The sequence below is a fragment of the Pithys albifrons genome, chromosome 2, assembly GCF_047495875.1.
Source record: "Pithys albifrons albifrons isolate INPA30051 chromosome 2, PitAlb_v1, whole genome shotgun sequence".
Classification (NCBI taxonomy): domain Eukaryota; kingdom Metazoa; phylum Chordata; class Aves; order Passeriformes; family Thamnophilidae; genus Pithys; species Pithys albifrons.
In genome coordinates, this window is record NC_092459.1 from 83,672,656 (window position 1) to 83,691,468 (window position 18,813).

An 18,813-nucleotide genomic window follows, 5' to 3' on the forward strand; every position below is an offset into this window, starting at 1 on the left:
CTTGTTTGCTCAACATTTTAAAGGGGAAATCAGATTATACAAGTATCTATAGGGGCATTTTGTACTACCAAGACAGTTTTCAATTTAAAAATATGTTACATACAATAATAGGTGATTTAATTTTTCTGATGCTGCAGGGAATATTGTTGGTGGTGAGATGGCAAATGCAGGGTCCCGCACCTGGTGAGAAATAACCTCCTGCACCAGTGCAGGCTGAGGAACACTGTACTGGAAAGCAGTTCTGTGAAAAAGGACCTGGGAGTCCTAGTGGACAAGTTGTCCATGAGCCAGTGGTGTGCCCTTGCAGCCAAGAATGCCAAAGGTATCCTGGGGTGCATTAGGAACAGCACTGAGTAGGTCAAGGGAGGTGATCCTGCCCCTCTACTCAGCCCTGTTGAGGTATATATGGAGTGCTGTGCCCAATTCTGGGCTGCTCAGCCAGAATATGAAGCTCCTGGAATGGGCCCAGCAGAGGGCTATGAAGATACTGGGGGACTGTATCATCTTTCTTAGGAGGAAAGGCTGAGGCAGCTGTGCCCGTTCAGCCTTGAGAAGAGACAGCTGAGAGGAGATCTCATTGTCTATAAGTATCTGAAGGGAGGGTGCCAAAAAGATGGAGCCAGGCTCTTGTCGGTACCGCCAAGCAATAGGACAAGGGAAACCGGCAGAAACTGATGCACAGGAGGTTCCACCTGAACATGACGAAGAACCCCTTTAATGCATGTGTGACTCAACATTGGAATAGAGGGGTATTGCCCAATCCTGTGCCATGTGCTCTGGGATGACCCTGCTTGAGCAGGGAGGCTGGACCAGATGGCCCACTGTGGTCCCCTCCAACCTCACCCATTTTGGGATTCTGAGAATGCATGAAGCTGTCATTGCAGATATGTTGCAAATGCCAAATTTCTGCTATCAGCCTTCAGAGCAGTTCTGGGAGGTCAGAGCAGATACAAACATCTGGCCTTGGGTCTCTGACACTGCTTGTGATGATGACAGCAGTTCTTGCACCGAAGCAGCAGCAGGGCCAGGGCTGCACTGGTGGTCCTCCAGAGCCTCTGGTGCACTGGAGAAGCATTTGCTAGAGGATTTTACTTTTTTTATGTGTGTGTGTGTGGCTGGGTGGGGATGTTGAAAGTGGCAATATCTCTGGAATACTCTTTTGGCTTGATGGCAGTAAAGTGCTGAACCGCCCCAGTATGCTGGTCACTCACAGGTGATGGAATGCGAACAGCACAGGGCACTCACTACCCAGGGAGCACATTCTGGAGAAGGTAAACACAGTAGGGAATTATGTCCAGGCTGTAGACCCCACTCCCCCTCCCACCAGCACATCTGGGAGCCCCCCCCAGGGCTTGTGTGTGACTCCAGGGATGGATGCCAACATCACCAGGGTAAACCCTCTGTGAACCCTTGGGGACTGGGGAGAGCGGGGAACAGAGGGAGGGAGGGAGGGAAGGGAGGGAAAGAGGGAGGGAAGGAAGGGAGGGGAGAGAGGGAAGGAAGGGAGGGAAGGAGGGAGGCAAGGGAGAGAGGGAGGGAAGGGAGAGAGGGACGGAGGAGAGGGGGGGAACGGAGGGGAGGGAGGGAAGGGAGAGAGGGAGGGAAGGGGGAACGGAGGGGAGGGGGAACGGAGGGGAGGGAGAGGAGGGGGGGGGGAATGGAGGGGAGGGGGGAATGGAGGGGAGGGAGGGAGGGGAAGAAGGGAAGGGAGAAATGGAAGTAAAGGAGGGAGGGAGGGAGGGAAGGGAGAGAGGGAAGGAGGAGAGGAAAGGAAGGGAAGGAGGAAAGGGAGAGAAGGAAGGAAGAGAAGGGAGGGAGGGAGGAAAAGAAGGCAGGGAGGGAGGGACGCAGAGAGGAAGGAAGGCAGGAAGGAAGGAGAGAAGGAAGGAGGGCCGGCGTCTCTCGAGGAGGAGGTGCCATCGGGTGGCAGTGAGCTCACTGCCGGCACAGCGGGCCCATCAGCGCTGCGCCCCGGCGCCGGGCAGTGCGGCCGCGCCGTGCGAGCAGCCAATGGCACGGGCGGCGCCGCTTGTTGTCGCCCCGTGAGGCGGCTGCGCCCTGCGCTCGGTGCCGCCGCCGCCGCCGCAGGAGGGACCCGGGGGAGGCCCCAAGGCCCCGGTGCCCGTTCGCCCCTCGCCGGCCCCGCAGCCCCCGCGGAGGGCGGGGAGATGCAGCCCCCGGGCGCTCAGCAGCCGCCGCTCTACGCGCCCAGCAGCGGGGACTTCACCTTCGTCTCGTCGGCGGACGCCGAAGGTGAGCTCCGGGCCGCGGGTCGGGCCTCGCTCGCTGTCCCGACCGAAGGGCTCGGCGAGGCCCCGGCGGAGCGGGAGGCTCCGGGCCGCCCAGGCAGGAGGGGCCCTGCTCGCCCTCTCCCCGCCGCCCAGGGTGGTGTCGTGGCTGGGGCGGAGCGGGGGCCGAGGAGCCGGGGCCGCGGGTGCGCCCCGGGCCGTGTCGCGTCACGGCGGCCCCAGCGTGGCAGCGGCGGCCGCGGGAGGGCCGGACACAGCCGCGGGCAGCGCTGCCGCTCCTCCGCCCTGCTGGCATCTCACCCCGGTGCCTGGCGAGCACTGGGTGCTGTGCTTGCTCCCGTTTGCCGGAACGCTGTGCCAGCGCCTCTGCGCCCTGTCTCGTTTCGGCGCAGTCATGAGGGAGAAGAAGCAGCCCTATGTGTAATTTAGGGGTGAAGTGTGGCCGCTGCCGAACTGCTGCGCAAAGGGCGGTGTACCGGGATGCCGTGTACCAGGTGCATTAAAGCTTTAGAACTGAATATACAGCAGTCAACACTGTGCATGCTTGTTCTAGTGAACAGTGATCTTTTGGCCTTCTACCCACTAAAACAACGAGCATTCTGCTTTCGTGTATGTTCTTAGTTACTCATATAATTGTGACTAGGGAATCATGTAAATCCTTACTCATGCGTTCCACTCCGGAGAACAATTGCTGAAGTGGGAAAAGTACTGTAGAATGCCTGTTCTTTGCTGCATTTCCCAGTCCTCCTGAAAAGAAATACAAAACAACAGGTACAATCATGACTGTTGGGGATTTTTTTTCTGTTTTGTTTGGATATTTGTTTTGTTTTGTTTTTCTTCTTCACCTTGGCCTGAAAAGGGATCCAAGTACCTCTGAAAACTCTTTGCTTTCCTCCTGGAAGTATTTGTTGGACAATGCTGAACCCAATCCAATACAGCCACATTTCCTTGTAACGAAATCTTAGTGTTGTGTTGAATCTGACTTGGCTCCATGTTCCTTATGAGCACAAGCAAGATGTGATCTCCTGCCTATTCAAGTGTAGTCCTGTCCTCAAAGTGCTGCACAGACCTACCCTAGCAAAGAACATTAAACAGCTTGATATTTCAAAATTAAAATACTACACGTTGCACCCCAATTTTTATCTGTTTCACAAATCTTGATCCATATGAAAAAAATAAAATTATAAGCTGTTCTGTTTCCCCATTTTATTTCCATGACAGGTAGGAGCTGTAAGAAAGAATGCTGCAGAGGTGTTCTCAGTGAAGTGGACTGATAGGGTATAAAAAACAGATTGCTTGGGTGTTTGCCCCTTGTGCTACTTTTTCAAAATTAAGAGCCAAGGCTGTTTTGAAAGCTGGTTTTCCATAATGCCTGATTGAAATGAGGCATCTGAGAGACTGTGGCTTTGCTCCTGTGGTGTTCAGCCTGAGACAGTAGTGAGGGCACCCAGTCTCCCTAGGAAGCATCAGAGCCATCAGTTCTTGGAAGACTTTTCAGTGTCTGGTTCCCCTCTAACCATCTCATTCAAAGCACTACACAAGAGGAGGTGACCAATTTTTTTCCCCCTTGGTTTCTGCAGATTTATTTCTTGCAAAATAGACTTAAGATCATGTTAGTGGGTTGCACAATTCAAAAGTGTGGTTGTAGATATTCACTCATCATTGATGGCTAGAAAGAGTCTTGGCAAACAAGATTTATGTTGGAGTTTTCCTTCCTCAGGATGGATTGTGAGCTGTCCCTGAGAAAGGAGAAATAAATGAATGCTTGGGCTGTTGTATTTGCTTCCTTTGCCAGCTGCATTCATGCACAGAGCGCAAGAATGTCTCCTTGCAAAGAAGTGCTATACTGTAGCAAACACAAATATTTTTAAGTAACAAAAGCTCTCAGTGGAGAAGACTTCTGAGTCTTTCTCTACCTTGATGCCTAGGCATTAAGACTTCTTTTTTCCTCCTTCTGTAAACAGCAGAGGAAGGCTGTGCTCCAGTCTGGTGAGAACAGTGTCCATGTGCCAGTACTGAGAACAGCAAAGAGAAATTCCTGCTCTAACTTACGGTGATCTTTACAAGGGTTCTGTGCCAATGGTGTGTTCCAAGAGTCAAAGCAATGGATCATTATCTCTCATGATTATGAAAAGATTTGTGCAGAAGCTTAAATTTAAACTTGAGTGGCCTAGCAAGCTGATTTGGGAAGGAGAATTCTGTTGAATTACTTGAGATAGTGAGTGAACACTTAAGACATGTTGGCTGAAGATGACATGAGATTCTGTCACTGTACAGATTTTGTTTATAAAACTGTGTTGCTTTTTTAAAGAAGGTTTTACGAATGTAATTTACAACTGTGGCCTGACTTGCCTCTGTGAGTACCTGTTTTAGAAATACTTGCTATAGCTGGGTGTTTTGGGGCATTTGTGATGAGAAACTTTTATGTGTGAAAACTACACCACGATGGAAAGGCAAAAAAAGATTTTCTGTGGTGAGGTGAAAAATTGTTGGATGAGAAGAGAGCTTCTGTCTTTCAATGTATTTGTTGTAAGCTTTGTATAAAAATTGACATGTTTCCTTCTTAGCAGATAATGGAAATCCATGATTTCCTAAATGAATAATTATTCCCCTCTTATATATTTATCTTTCTTCAAGTTGTTTCATTTATTTTCTGATACTGTTTTGTATTTTTCATCTGTATATAACTGACTAAATGAGCAAACAAAATTAGTATTTAATGGCAATTTTGACACAAATGGAACAAAGATAAATTGCTCTGTTTTGGTTTAGTACTGTGGCAAACCAAGATCACAGGATATTGAAAAGAACTCCTTGCATCTCATACTGGCTGGAGCCTAAGGATCTCTGGTAGCATTCTTTCTCTAACATTTTCAGCTGTATTAAAAGCAGGCTACAAATGAAGACATCTTAATGTTTTCCTTTTATGAAAAATTTCGCATAAAAACAGAGAGTGGTTTTGGCTGGAACAATGTCACCATGCAAAAGTATGCTCCAAAGGAGGTAGAATATGGTCAGAAAATAATAATCCACAATTTACAGCATGTTGAGACTATTAGGTACTTCCTTTTGTGCCTTTAAACACTTAATGATACAGCACAGGTGGAGCCTTTCTGTCATACCTTTGTGTCATAAAACAGTACCTCTAAGAGCTAAAACCTGGTAATTTGAGACCTAACACAACACTGGTACTGTTGCATTAGTACAAAACCGCAAGTACTCTTTCAAATTATGTATCTGTTAAAGTACAATTTTATTCTGTAACTTTGAATGTTTTGTGGTGATGACCAACACATGTAGCTTTATAAGTTTGTTGTTTATCTTTCAGCACTTTTGGCAAGACATAAAATGTTCTCTATTTCTCTCCCTTTTTCTCTAAGATCTTAGTGGCTCCATAACAACTCCAGATGTTAAGCTAAATGTTGGAGGAGAATTCATCAAAGAATCTACTGCGACCACGTTCCTAAGACAGAGAGGGTATGGCTGGCTTCTGGAAGTGGAAGATGATGACCCAGAAGACAACAAGCCACTCCTGTATGTTGCAATTATTTTTGCGTATCCATCTTTATTAGCTGTGTAGGAAACCCAACAAAACTTGTAGCCTCTCAGTGTCCCACAGCCTTTTGCTGTAACTGGAATTCTGTGTGGCAATTTACTTGACTGATGAGTGTTTTCTAGTGCAGGAATGAAAACATTGTTTCTCATTACAAGTTTTATTTTTAGTGTAACAGAGAAGCTTGTTATTCACTGTCAGGGAGGGAGGAAGGAGGAAGTCAAATCCAATTTTATTAATCTCTATAGGTATAAAATAAATATAAAGCTTTTATGGGTCTTCTGCTTTTATCTGTTGATCTTGAAATGGTTTAAAAAATGAGATTGTATTATTTTTATTTTTTGCACTCATGTGGAAAGTTTTTAAAGCTGTCAAAGAATCAAAGGCTGACAGTCCTATGGAAAGATTCTTGTAAAGTAAATCTAAGTCAATTCTGTCAGTTACTCTGAAGCAAAAGCATTGTGAATCCAGGTTACAACGGGGATGCTAGAACCAAGGTAGCACAAACTTTGTCAACTTTGATGCTGTCTTTTATTATAAAACTATATTAAAAGGATGCTAATGTTGAAAAACAATAATATCCTTAAAACTGAAAATCTCTGCATCCCTTGTTCTGTTCACAGAAGTGGGATTGGCTGCACAAAGTTTGTATCTTAAGGTTACTACACTGAGTCAGGCAGCCTGGGTCTGAGTCCTTGTTCTGCACCTAAGCAACTTCATTCTCAGGGTCTCAGTGTTCTTCTGTGTGAGTTAAACATAATGATGCTTTAAAAAAATTGAAGTGAGACAGAGAGTACTCTGGAGAACTCAAATGAGAGTGTTGGGAGAGAAAGGATGTCTGGAGAGCTTAATAATGACATTGCTACTTGAGAAGTACTTCAATTTAAAGTGTTTTGTAAAGCTCTAGCTTTTAATTAAAAACCAGACTGGTGTACTGAGGTGACAGCATAAGAATTTTGTCTTGTGTGTAACTTTTTGCACTACAAACTCCAAGATTGTGTTCAAAGGTGTTCTAAGCTGCTGATTGCTGCAGGTGAGGAGAAGACAACAGGGAAATGATCGGTGTGTGGCAAACAGGATGAATATAATAATCCAAACAGAGAAGACCTTAATCTGACTTTCACGAAGAAGTTTTTATGCAGTTTTAAGTTAGTGCCAGAACATGTGCCATAATGAAGTCTTGCAATCTGAATCTGAGTAAGAGTTGAAACAGCAGCAGCCAGCTAAGGAAAGTTCCCCAATGTGGTGCTACAGTGCAGACGTTTTGTACAATAAAGAGAGACTATTTTTTACTTTCTCGTTGGGCAGCCTCACTCCAGGCACTTGTCTCCTCTTACAGCTACCATCACTTCTTAGTGATATCAGATTGATGGGAAAGACAGTTCATTCACATAAGAAGCTGTCAGAAGCCCCAGACAATGACAAAGAATTATTTCCATACAGCAAATATTTGCATTACACAGTCTTCAGAGTAAAGTGTAGGAATGCTACATCCTTTTTAGATAAATGGAGGAAAATGGATGCTTTTAGTCTACTCCTTAGATTCAGGGAGAAAAATGTTTTATTACATAGCAATACCAGTTCTGAAGTAGCTTCAGGAACAGGAATCCTGAGAGACTAAATAAGCACTATTGAGTATTTTTTTAAAAGACAAATTGTGGTGAATCGTGTCTTTGCACTTCTTTCTCACTTGAGCTTTTCTGAGAGCAGAAAGCTAAAAATCAAAGCCTTGTGCAAAACCTTTATAAATGGACTTCACAGAATCAACTTGGTTGGAAAAGACCTCCGAGATCATCAAGTCCAACCTATCTTAGGATATGATTCCATATTTTTCTTCACTGTGCTCTTAAATGCAGTGCAGGATATGTGCTGGAGAGCAGGATGTGTGCTGGTAGTGTCTTGCAGCTCTTCAGAATTCCTCAGTCTGAGGTTCCACACATAAAGAAGTGGATTGCCCCTTACTTGCAAAATCTGATTTCCTCCCACGAATCGAGGACAATCAGGGCAAGATGTCCCAGTTAAGAGTCTCCTATGGAGAATATTCTTCTTGTCAGTTTGTAGTTGCTTGCGGAAAGCATGTAGCAGGAAGTATGTAGCAGGGAGCACAGAAGGCAGAGAGAGAAGAGCAAGATCTGTTGATAGATTTTACTGCTACTTTAAATGGCTTTTATTCATTTTTACTCATACTGGAATCAAGTCAGAAGTTAAACAATTGGCATAAACTAGGCTGTTGTAAACTACTGTTGTTGAGAGAAGTTAAACTCCATTTTATTTAAAACAAATGGGCTTACCTGATGTATTTGGAGTGGTTTAAGATTGAATGTAATGACATTCTTCGTTGTAGAATTTTAAATAAAATGTTTCCATAGTAGGTGTCCTCATGGCAAACTTCTTGGCATAGGAATACAGACAGTCTACTTTTGTGTGTGTGTGTGTCTTTGACTTTGAAGCAGTTCCAATGATACTAATGTGGCATATGTTCTTGGTGTCAGCAAAACAGACCTGCTGTCTCAATGCAAACTGTCAGGATCTTAGAATCATCCATGGTTCAGGTTGGAAGGGACCTCAAAGATCATCTAGTTCCAAACCCCCTGCCATAGGCAGGAACAAATTCCACTAGACCAGGTTACTCAAATGCCCATCCATCCAGCCTAGGTATGTTGAGTATGTTTTCTGTTCTCAGCAATGTAATTTATTTTTGAGTAATTAAACAAATCTATGTGACACCAGTTACTGAATGTGGGATGAAGGTATGGTGTTGCTTTATTGTGGACAAACTGTTCCTTTGCTAGTCATGGCTTCAGGAAGCTTTGTGGGGGACAGAAGAACTGCTCTATAAACCTGCTGTCTGCCCTGCACTTATTTTGTATGCTCTGTTTCATTACTGTGGTGTATAGTAATAATGCTCTCTTGCTTTACAATTTCAGGGAAGAACTTGACATTGATCTGAAGGACATTTACTACAAAATTCGATGTGTGTTGATGCCTATGCCATCTCTTGGGTTCAATAGGCAGGTAGTGAGAGACAATCCAGACTTTTGGGGTCCTCTGGCAGTTGTCCTCTTCTTCTCAATGATTTCATTATATGGGCAATTTAAGGTAGGTATAAATATTCCGCCTAAAAAGAAATCTAAACTAAATCTGGGGACGTGATTACTAAGTAATTTGCATTCTTACGTAGGTAGAAAGTCTTTTTTTCTTGTACTAATGTGGGGTATTTCACATGCTCTTTCTCAAGTTAATATGTAGAAAGACAGCAGTAAGAAATTTATTTAAAAAGCCTACAGATAAGTTAATCATGATGAAATGTCAGGTTTGTTTTTATACAGTAAAACAAAGGAAAGCTGTGGTTTCTAGATGAACCAGATTGATACTAGTGGGCTTATAGTCATATTAGTAAATCTTTCCATTTTAACTGTGACCTTTTGTTAACTTGATTTTTATTGCTAAAAAATGTTACCGAAAAGCATCTGTTTGGATGCTATGAATTTTAATTTCCTGACAAATAAAGCTGCTTGTTTAATTTATACTATATCACTGCTGTTATCTGCTATATTTAATCCTCATTACTGACATTTGCTATTTTGTCCTCTCTGCTCAGTTAAAATCAAATAACTTTCCTCTGGTCAATAGACTTTTTCCATAATTCCTTTTGAACTCAAGGGTGAATAGATATTCAAAGGCATTGTGCATGTTTAATTTGCTTCCATAAACACTGTTACCTTTTTTTCTTTATGTTCAGATTAAAATAAAGAAGTGTTATCATTTATAATAACCATTTGAATGTAAGCCTAGGTGGTCCTACTTTGGAAATCTTTATATATGTGGCTACAGTTGTTTTAATTACAATGAACTATGACAATAAGCCATATGTAAAGAAGCAGAAAGTGCTTATTAAAGGATTTGTGTGAATGGTGGAATAAAATTCCATTTGGGACCTCTGGCTTCCATATGGTATACCAAATGCTAACTAAGAATTCACTCTTAGTATCTTATTTCTGTGAGGCTTGAAGTGAGTAGACTAAACCACTGTATTACTCAAGTCTTATGGGTACTTACCTGTCTCCTTGGCAAAACAAGGACCATTCCTTGACCCCATGACAGATGATAGAATCATAGAATCATACAATCGATTGGGTTGGCAAAGACCTCCGAGATCATCAAGTCCAACCCTTGGTCCAACTCCAGTCCCTTTACCAGATCATGGCACTCAGTGCCACGTCCAATCTCAGTTTAAAAACCTCCAGGGATGGGGAACCCACCACTTCTCTGGGCAGCCCATTCCATTGCCTGATTACTCTCTCTGGAAAGAATTTTTTTCTGATCTCCAATGTCCCCTGGCAGAGCTTGAGCCCATCGTGCCTCCTTGTCCTATTGCTGAATGCCTGGGAGAAGAGACCAACCCCCACCTGGCTAGAACTTCCCTTCGGGTAGTTCTAGACAGTGATGAGGTCACCTCTGAGCCTCCTCTTCTCCAGACTAAACAACCTCAGCTCCCTCAGCCTCTCCCCATAGGACTTATGCTCCAGATGAACTCCTTCCTGCAGTTTGTGCACCTCCTGTACAGGAGTTCTGGGTCTTAATGTTTCGTAGGAGCAGTGGATTTGCCCTAGGAATGCCAGAGTGCCCTGTGTGTGAGGAGGGAAGGCTGGCAGCCAGCAACAGGGTGACTGACAGCAGCCAGACTGGGTGAACTGAATGGTGGGCTGTAAGCTGGAGAGACATGAGCACTCTGGCTCTCTCTAAGACTTTAATCTGCTCCTCGTCTTTTATACAGTGGAGGAAAGCAGGAACTAAAAGGAGGCCATGTGCTAGTTTCACAAATAGCATAAAACCAACCACTTTTTTTAAAGTTGTGCTGTGATTTTTATCTGGTTTTCCCTATTTCACTCTTCTAGAAATCTGGAATTTTTAATGAAACAAAGTACTGGATTGAGTACTGACTTTTTTTTAAGTTCAGTCACTACATTTGGAAATACAGAGACTGGACTGATCCTGTTGTTTCCTTCTCAAAAGGAATTTCAAAAAGGAGAGCTTCATTTCTAGTCCTCTTGGTGGCTAACTCCAAAAATAGCTAAGTTACTTTGTAGGTTCTGTTAAGCTAGAGAATGATTTTAAGATTTCTTCTTTAGTTTAAGAGCAGAACTATCAAAGAAGCAAGAAAAAATAAAGACAAGCTTGGTCCCAGGAGTCTGGGGCTTTTATTAAGTTGCAATCATTATCAAGTTCCTCTGAGAATTAAAGTCCTATGTCATCTGAGCATTCTCAGTTTGAGTAAAGAATAAAGTGGCATCCTGATGAGTGAAAGAAGGAAAAATCCAACTCCTTGTATTGGTTGGGCTGACCTTAAAAACTGTCTGAGCCCACATTTTGTAATAGGTGTGTGATGTGAGGACATTTAGGGTAGTTTTAACTAAACTTCCTATTCCTGTTGCAGTACTTGCAAAACACATTGCATGTGCATGCCATGTACACCAAATTTACCATGAATGTGATTCTGTAAATGTAACCTCTGAATTTTATTTGCAAATTGCATTGTGCTGCTAAGTAAAATTATTCTTACTACAATTCAGAATTTGGTTTTACATAATAAAATCATTGACTGCGGTGGAAGTGATTAATGGAAATGAGTTTTCCTTCCTCACAATGAAAATTATTCATATAAATGAATTGTTCTTTATCTCCTAAGGTTGTTTCTTGGATTATAACTATTTGGATATTTGGATCCTTGACAATTTTTTTACTGGCCAGAGTTCTTGGAGGAGAAGTAAGTACCTGTATGCAAAAAGGATGTGGAGGGAGATAATGCAAAGTCTCCTGGCTACATTTTTCAGCAGTAGTTGGGTTTTCTTAGTGTTTACTTTGGACCATGTAGCCAGGTAAGAATGGATGCAGTTGCTAAGTGTAAAGTCAACATTTCAGATTCTTGGCCTCCAAAATAAAATCTAAACTACAGAGATGGTCAGCTAATCTTTCTCTGCAGTGGACGGTGTGTTTAAAAGTGATAAACAATCTGGAAGTTTGTACTGGGAATCCCAGGAAGTCTAACAGCTCCCTGTGATCCAGAACTGAAGTCCATTCTTCAAAGACAAGTGCTTTTAATTTTTTGGTCACTGGGCTAAATGGGGCCCTTTCTCATCCTTTGCACTGCTCATGCACCATCCTTTGTTTTGGTTTGGTTTTTTTAATGGGGGCCAACAGCAGTTTTATGATGTCCTTGTGACAAGTGTGTGTTTTCATCCTTGGCCTGATGCAGTTTAAAGCCATTAAGGATGAAAACCAGCACATGTTCCTCAACTGCAGAAGTTGGGGCCTGCATCCCTTTCTCCAGCTGCTTGCACCAGCATGGTTGGAATAGTGGAATAGCTGCTCGAACTGTTTACAAATTGAGTCACTAAGCAATTCAGGTGTAAACAACAAAAAATTACTTGGAATAAAGCCCACACACAGCTACAGTGGAACAGTCAGGAGGGCTGAACTTCTTAAAATGTGTCTGCAGTATAAAATGCATTGAACTGTGTCGTGAAGAACTAAATATTCAGTGGTGCTTGATTTTTGTGTTTTTACTATGCATCTTGCATTAATGATGCACTAGTGTTGCAGACTTCCTATGTTACTTACTTAAAATTTTGTAGATTTTCCTTTTAATTATAATTGCTAGAGTCTTGTGTGAATGCTGTTTTGAAAGAAAAAGCTTTTATAAATGTGATTGCATGGTATTTCTGCATATCAACACAATGCAGATGCCCTTAAATCAATCTGTTTTGTTGCTCAAAATATGAAATTATGAGAATGTATAAACTGGGGAGAAAGTACAGGCCTGCAGAGCTTGCTGTGAAGGATCATTGTCAACAAGAGAGTGCTTGCAAGATGCTGCTGTTTTTCCTGTTAAATCCCAGAAGCCCTGCTGGGCCCAGGAACGTTTCAAACTGTAGTGGGGGAAAAGCAGATGCTTCCTTCTGAAGCTAAAAGTAGTTACAGCAATACTTTGAACAACTCTGTTTAAGATAGTCATACTAAATTTTAAGCTGGAAATCAGAAGAATTCTGTGCCTTAGAGGGATCAAGTTCTAGGTCTTCCACTGGCACCAAAAGCATTAATGTATTTATGTATTTATTTATGTATAATGAATGTTAATGCAGAAAATGATGTCTCTGCTGCTTGTGACAACCTGAGGGGTCTGTTGCAGTCCTGTGCTCCTGGGTATCATACATATACTCCTTGGAGAGTGGCAGTTCAGAGCCAACATGAAAATGTGAAGGGTGGATGGATTTACCTATTTAACCTGTGTAAATTCTTCCTTTGAAAGTGATAATGTACAGTGTTTAAAAACTATCAAAGAAAAGGACAAGGTATTTCTGATTCTAGGAGGTAGCATACAAAAACAATTTTCATACTAGCAAGCTTCCATTACTTGAAATTTCATGAATACCTAACACATTATTATTGTTATTCACAGTGTTACAACAGGATCAAATTGCATTTGTGACAAAAATTGAGTACTGCAAAGCTTGTTTTTATGTGCTTGAAAATTTCAGGTTGCTTATGGCCAAGTTCTTGGTGTAATAGGATATTCCCTACTTCCCCTCATTGTGATAGCACCTGTGCTTTTGGTGGTTGGATCATTTGAAGTTGTTTCTACCCTAATAAAAGTAAGTTCATATCATCTATTGAGAATCGTTTAGTTAATTTTAAATCACTTTCCTAACATTTCAAGTATTAATCTGTTCAGGAAAACCTAACGATGTGTCAAAATTTTCAGAACTGCATTAGCTCTGCGATCCTTTTGTTTGGCATGGTGGCAAATGAATTCTGTTTTAAATGCTTCTTTTGAGTGCTTGGGGATATACAGTGCTGTTGCTATAACAACACCGGTTGTTACCGGGCTAGCATATATTTAAGTATTTTGCTGTGCTCTAATAGTTGCATTAAAAAAGTAGGATTCTCATTTGGAAAAGAGGATGCATAATTAAGCCTCAGAATGAAGAATGTGAAAATAAGCTGTTCTATCCCTTCCCTCAACATCCAGTTTATTTTTAGTCACTGTAGCATGAATATGACATTAGTCATTGTTCTGAGACCTTCCCATAGTGGTAGTGCCACAAAGCTCCCTATACCCTTTGCAGACAAGTAAGTATTGTTCTGATTTATAGTTGTGAAGTGTAAGGCATAAAGAATAACCTTCTTGATACCACCTGCTGCTGGACACCTTTTATCAAACCAGTAATGTTCCCTGATAGAACTACATAATGTTCTTCCACACTTCCAGTGCTTCTTAAAACCATTTTAGGGAGCCTTTGAACTTACTGATGAACTTCTGGAAAGGTTAACTGTGAAAATTCTGTTACAAGCTAAGCTGTATGCTTCTTGGGGTTTGATTATTTCTGTCCTTTTAGCTTGCTGCTAAACAGTATAATTGAAGTATAACTAAAGTGTATGATAAGTAAAAAAATGCTATATTTGGGATTTGATAACTTGCCATTACTGTTGATAGTCAGAAAGTAAATCATTAACTTTTCAGTTAACTAATATATAACTTGAAAATAAATATATGTTAATGAAACCTCTCTTTCTTGATTACTCCTAACAGTCTTATGTTAGCAGCAGGGCAAATCTGTGCAAGGTTCTTACCTTTGCACCATAAATATGAAATGCATTACAAGCCCCATATGGCCAAAACTACTTAAGCTGTGACAAGTACTACTTCTTATGGCCCTATGCTTGGGGAAAAGTTTCACAGCCCTGAAGCTGGGGAACTTACAGTGAAATAGGGAAACTCCAGCCAGTTCTGTTCCCATTGCAATCTGCAAAGTAAACTACTCGACTGGAGCACTTCTACTATTTTAATTGCTGCAATTTTCCTAATGTATTTCAGGGAATTCAGTCATGATCTTGATTGTCCTTCTTGTCCGTCTCTGCAGCCCCGGGTTAGGCAGCAAAACCCAAACTATCCAATCACGTGCAGTTTGGTGGTGCGGGTTAGGGGTTTGTTCTTGTTTATCTTTTTTTTACAGTGGCTGTTGAATGGTCCATGTGATCCCTTAAGGGCCTCAGCCACTCTGACAGAACTATGGAAACAGTTCTTTGCTGGAGTCCTATTTTGTCTGCTGTTGTTTTGCAGAAGATGATAGTGGTTTTGCATGCCACTCAGTTTTAAGTATTTTTCCTTTTTTAATATTCAAGGTGCCACTAGAGGATAATAATATCTGATTGCTTTTTGCTCTTATCTTGTTAGTTTGAGGTTTGAGTCAAGTTCATTGACCTCAAGACATGTTCTCTTTAAAGTGTGCATACTGACTTCATATAACTTAGTGGACATTCACAGGCAATATTACTTTCTACTGGTCTTTTAAGCTGGTTCTCCCTCAATTTAGTAAGCAACATAGTCATTGATACAGGTTGTATTTTGGCAGGCTTCTCACTGCACCTGAAAGGAAAAGGAATGTGAGGTTCAGTTACCTTGAGGTGGGGACACCATAAGTAGAGAAAAGTTTATGAGCCAAATGAATCCTGAAATAAAAAATGTTAATTTTAGCCTTCTGGTATATATTGTAGGAGGAAATGTCAAGTATAGTAGCTCTTCTGCTTGAAGGTGAAGGGTGGGTAATAGTTGTGGACAGTCAAGGTAGAAAGACATTTAATCCAGTGAGGTCTCAAATTATCAGTGTATGTAAGCTTATGGTTTATGGCTTGCTTTATGTTATCTATATGTCTTACACAGGGAAAACTTACGTAAATCCTTAGCTGCTAATTTCAGTAAAACTGTCTCGAAGAAAATAATATGCTCTATTTCTCTGAACTTAAATGAAAATGGATAGTGTATTCTTTGTCTCTCCTTCCCCTCAGAATTTTTTTGGAAGATTTCTTTTAATTATATTGAGAGAATAACTGATTTTTATCATGGTATTTGGAGAGACTTTCCTGTGTCAGCTAAGATTGTTCATCTTCTTTTTCAGCTGTTTGGAGTCTTTTGGGCTGCATACAGTGCTGCATCATTACTAGTTGGAGAAGAATTCAAGACCAAGAAACCCCTTCTAATTTATCCAATCTTTTTATTATACATTTATTTTCTGTCCTTGTACACTGGGGTGTGATCTAGTGTAAGATGTGGCCAGAAACCTTATTTTAGTCACTTGCAGACTGATAACATGTAAGATTGAGGAGGCTGGAGATAATACAAGTGACTGTTTTGTATCCAGTTGTCAAGATGTTTCAAGATCGAAGAGCATATTTGTGTATATTATTTAATGAAGCAATTGTAGCTATATAGATTTGTATCAAAGTTCTAGGTTTGTTTAAGACTCTTCAGATTTTAATGAACAAAAAAAGAACCTTGTGTTTTATAACAAAGGGTAGCAAAACCACAGCTCGATACCTGTGCCAAAAGCACTGGGACCATATTACTATATTCACGAAGAAAAAATGAGACGTTAACTATAACAATCTCAAAGTGCAATTTTTCTTTTAAGCTTAAACACAGCTGGCTTTTTTTGGCACAGCAAATTCTGTAGATAATATATATTTATGAAACAGTCCTGATTGTTCACAGAATAGTCTGTATAATCAAGACAAGAAGATACTTCTTTTAATTTAGTGCCTCAATTACTTTGATTTGGCTGTTGAGTTTTTATAAATTCCAATTTGTTTTCAAAACATGTATATACTGTGTATTTTGTATCTATGGCTTGTGTGTACCGTAAATACTCCTTGGTTAAGGATGTATATTGGATTTTTAAAAATTAAAGATACAAGTATTTGAAGTCTTCATTTACTATCTCTGACCAAAGGAGCAAGATATTTACTGTGTGACATAATTAACTAAAATGAATATTTAGAGAATCAAATTATTTTACTTAAAAGTATAAATTTATGGAGAAATGGGTGAACACCTTTCTCAACTCTAGTGCTGACTTAATGTTGGAGAGAAAAGATGATCTATCAAATTTGTGTGATCTTTAAACAATGTTATTTTATGATGACAAAATAAAAATAATGCTTCCCTAACTATGTTTTACAACATCTTGCTCTGTTTTGCTTTTAACAGCATGGTATTTAACATACATCCATTTTTTTCCCCCCAATAATATTAATCCCTTGTAAAGAGAAATAAAGATTTGGAAGGCCAGATTCTCCCTCCACTAAACAAGGCAGAGTTACAGCCCTAGTAACAGTTACAGTCTTGCTAATTTTGACTCTCCAAGGATTATGTAATAATGTGATGACATGTTAAATATTTCCTGTGTACTGTGTTGATTGCTTATGTAATGGTCCTTATGGTAATATTTCTTTACACGGGAAGTCCACTGAAGTTCACTTTGCATGGTACCAACTTAAGCATTTGCAGTCTTTAGTATTTAGTATCAACAAATAGATCTTAAGTTTCTTAATATTTTTTGGTAACAGAAAAAAGGCATCCCAGCTCCCCTTTTTTGTTTTAAATGCTGCAAATAAAAATCAGCCATGACAAGGTAGTAGCAAGGGCTGTCTTTAGACCCTGATGGACGTATTTCCATATCAGAACTGTAGTTTTTCAGCTTTTTAGACTGTAACTTGTCATCTTGGTAACTTATTTTTTACCAGTCATTACTGATGTAAAATATATAATTAAATTCCAACTCTCCCACAAACCTTTTGCTTATTCAGTTGCTCTCCTGGCTACAGTGTGTGTTGGTTTTAAACGGAACTGCTTGAAATTAATGCTGAACGTAAATCGTAGTGTAATACTCAAGTTTGTAATATATGAAAGAAGAAAAACTGGTGGAGTGATCAACTTTTCATTTGGTTTTTGACTTCTGCAGAAGTTCTGGTAGAATTACTGCAGAGTTACACTGAATCAAAAAAAAACTGGTATAAACCAGCAGCTTAGTTCTTACCTGGAAGTATTTTAAGAGCCTTTTTACCACATTCTTAAAAAACCATAAAGGCAAGCAAGCTACAGTGTATTTAAGAAAAAGCATATTAGCTTTGGAATCTTGCATAATAATCTGGTCTTAACTCTTTTTTTTTATTTTCCATGATTTATATTGCTTTTTTAACAGGAATATCCAACTAGTATGAGACTCCACCCATACTGTAACTACCATCCCCACAAAGGTGAAGGACAAGGACATGTTCAGGTGGTCTCTGTCAGAGCTTTAGGCTTAGTTCCTCTTTGCATAGTTGGTCATGAGATGTCCATAATGGATCCTGTGCATCTGAAATGACTACGAATATTGAAGGGATACAAGAGTGTTCTATTGAATCTCCAAGTATCTTAATTTCCCCTATAGTAATGTTCTGTGAAATTTATAGTAGCAATTTTAACTGTTCCTTTCCACAGACTTGGCACATGTGTAATATGCAATGTAGATATGCATTTAACATAACTACATATTTTGTACACAATTGCAGATTTGCACCTTTTAATCTTATTATCTCTAAGGTCACCTTTTGCATATGCTGTGCAAGAAATATGTACAAACAGCTCTCAAATGGTTCTGATAGTTTGTAATAACTTTGCATTCAACAAACTCATATTTTTAGATGAGGTATGTGTGTAAATACAAGATGTATTTTATAAAAATTTTGAATTAAACTTGTTTACAGAATGTATGAAGCTTATTTATATTTACTGAATTAATACTGAATAATTTATATTGATGAATTAAGACACATCTATATACATCACAAATATATATTGGTGCTATGTATAGCATCAATAGCTTTGAAGCTATAAGTAAGTTTTTGTGATAATATATATACTATTTCAGTCCATTAAAACTGGAAACTTAGAGCACATTCATCTAGTAAAGAATTTGCCTAAGATGCAAGACTTCCTCTTGAGGTGGAGACACGGGTATCACACCATAGTCAGACGTGCTTTTTGGATGATCTCTGCAGATCAGCTGGACTTGTACGTGTCTTGCTCCCTCCTACCCATCAGACGTACTCAGAGAAGTTACACTTGAAAAATGTATGAAATCGATTGCTGCGATGCGGAGACAACATACAGCTTGAGACCTGCTGTGAATT

The 18,813-nt window shown here is 40.5% G+C and overlaps 1 protein-coding gene across 1 annotated transcript; it reads left to right on the plus strand.

The window, feature by feature from the left end:
- Nucleotides 1-1,907: 1,907 nt before the first annotated feature.
- Nucleotides 1,908-18,393, plus strand: YIPF4 (Yip1 domain family member 4). Its single transcript, XM_071575736.1, has 6 exons — nt 1,908-2,253; nt 5,630-5,783; nt 8,730-8,901; nt 11,492-11,569; nt 13,341-13,454; nt 15,759-18,393. The coding sequence occupies exons 1-6, from the start codon at nt 2,169-2,171 to the stop codon at nt 15,894-15,896; spliced, it is 741 nt and encodes a 246-aa protein (XP_071431837.1). The 5' UTR covers nt 1,908-2,168; the 3' UTR covers nt 15,897-18,393.
- The last annotated feature ends 420 nt before the right edge of the window (nt 18,394-18,813 follow it).

Coding starts and splice junctions, on each gene's coding strand:
- YIPF4 (XM_071575736.1), top strand. CDS start 2,169: ATGCAGCCCCCGGGCGCTCAGCAGCCGCCGCTCTACGCGCCCAGCAGC. Junction 2,254..5,629: donor CTCGTCGGCGGACGCCGAAG/GTGAGCTCCGGG, acceptor TTTTTCTCTAAG/ATCTTAGTGGCTCCATAACA. Junction 13,455..15,758: donor TTGTTTCTACCCTAATAAAA/GTAAGTTCATAT, acceptor CTTCTTTTTCAG/CTGTTTGGAGTCTTTTGGGC.